At 53.4% G+C, this 1,199-nt stretch overlaps 1 protein-coding gene across 1 annotated transcript in view; it reads left to right on the forward strand.

Annotated features, from left to right (window-relative positions):
* ALDH1A3 (aldehyde dehydrogenase 1 family member A3) overlaps positions 1-1,199 on the forward strand; it is a 30,341-nt gene that overhangs the window by 22,267 nt on the left and 6,875 nt on the right. The window contains 2 exon segments of the mRNA XM_025041235.1: positions 11-166; positions 929-1,003. Of these exon segments, the coding sequence (XP_024897003.1) occupies positions 11-166; positions 929-1,003 (231 nt within the window).

The raw sequence follows: 1,199 nt of genomic DNA on the forward strand, positions 1-1,199 counted from the left end.
CCGTTGTAGGATTCGGACCGGTGCAGCCGATCCTGAAGTTCAAAACTATAGAAGAAGTGATTAAAAGAGCCAACAGCCTGGAGTACGGACTCACGGCCGCCGTGTTCACGAAAAGCCTGGACAGAGCGCTGGAGCTCGCCTCCGCGTTGGAGTCGGGGACTGTCTGGTGAGTGGAGCGGGTGCGCGTCCCCACTGTCCCAGGGGCTGGCCGGCCGGCTGGCTTCGCGACTCCTGTGAGCGGAGAGCTTGGCAGTCATGTGTCTTGGGCCAGGCGCTCTCTCTCTGCTTGGCTCGACCCTCCTTGAGCCCCTCCTGAGATGGGGACCATTGTCATCTCCATTTTGTAGATGATGAAATGTGCGCGCAGCGAGGTGGAGTGACCTGCCCAGGGTCACACACCAGCTCACCAGCACGTGGGCTGCCTCTCGGACTTCACTGCTTAAGGCTTTATTTTCTATTCTCTAATTCTAAAATCAGCTCATGCTCTTGTGCTCATACGGATGAACGTCCCCGCTTCACCAGTAATTCTACAGATCACATCGTCCTCGTTTATAGACGATATTAGACAGTAGTGATTAATCGGGTCCCAGAGAGGCCACGGCCGAGAAGCAGAGCTTTGAGCTCAAGTCTGTCTCGTTTCAAAACGAATTCTTATTCCTCTGTGCCATATTTTGCATCTCCTTTCTCCGTGTGTCATTTCGTTTCTATCCCAATGAAAAGCTTTATATTTAAGAATATTCCAATTTCAGTGTCTGGTGAGAAGAATGGGAACGCAGAAGTCGAAAGCACGATGTTTTTATTATGAAAACTTTGACAAAAAGTCGTTCTTTGGGCCACACTCTGCGTCAAGCACCGTGTAACCAGAACGCCCGGGACGCAGCTGAGTGTCCACCAAGTAACCGTGAGCTCCCTTCTGTTCTCTCTCTAGGATCAACTGCTACAATGCCATCTACACACAGGCGCCGTTCGGTGGCTTTAAAATGTCGGGAAACGGCAGAGAATTGTAAGTGTTTCTGTCCCTCCGCGCCTGCTGGCAGGGCGAATGAAAGACACACTAGATTTGCGGGTGGTGGCATGTGCTCCAGTCCACTGGCTCTTGCCTGGCCTCCTGTGTGTTCATCTGGATCCCTCCCTGCCTCCTGCCCCCCGCCTCTGCCCATCCCCACCCCCATTCTCATGCTGCGCCCCTTCCTCCCCAG

The sequence above is a fragment of the Pteropus alecto genome, unplaced genomic scaffold (genome assembly GCF_000325575.1).
Source record: "Pteropus alecto unplaced genomic scaffold, ASM32557v1 scaffold59, whole genome shotgun sequence".
Classification (NCBI taxonomy): Eukaryota; Metazoa; Chordata; class Mammalia; order Chiroptera; family Pteropodidae; genus Pteropus; species Pteropus alecto.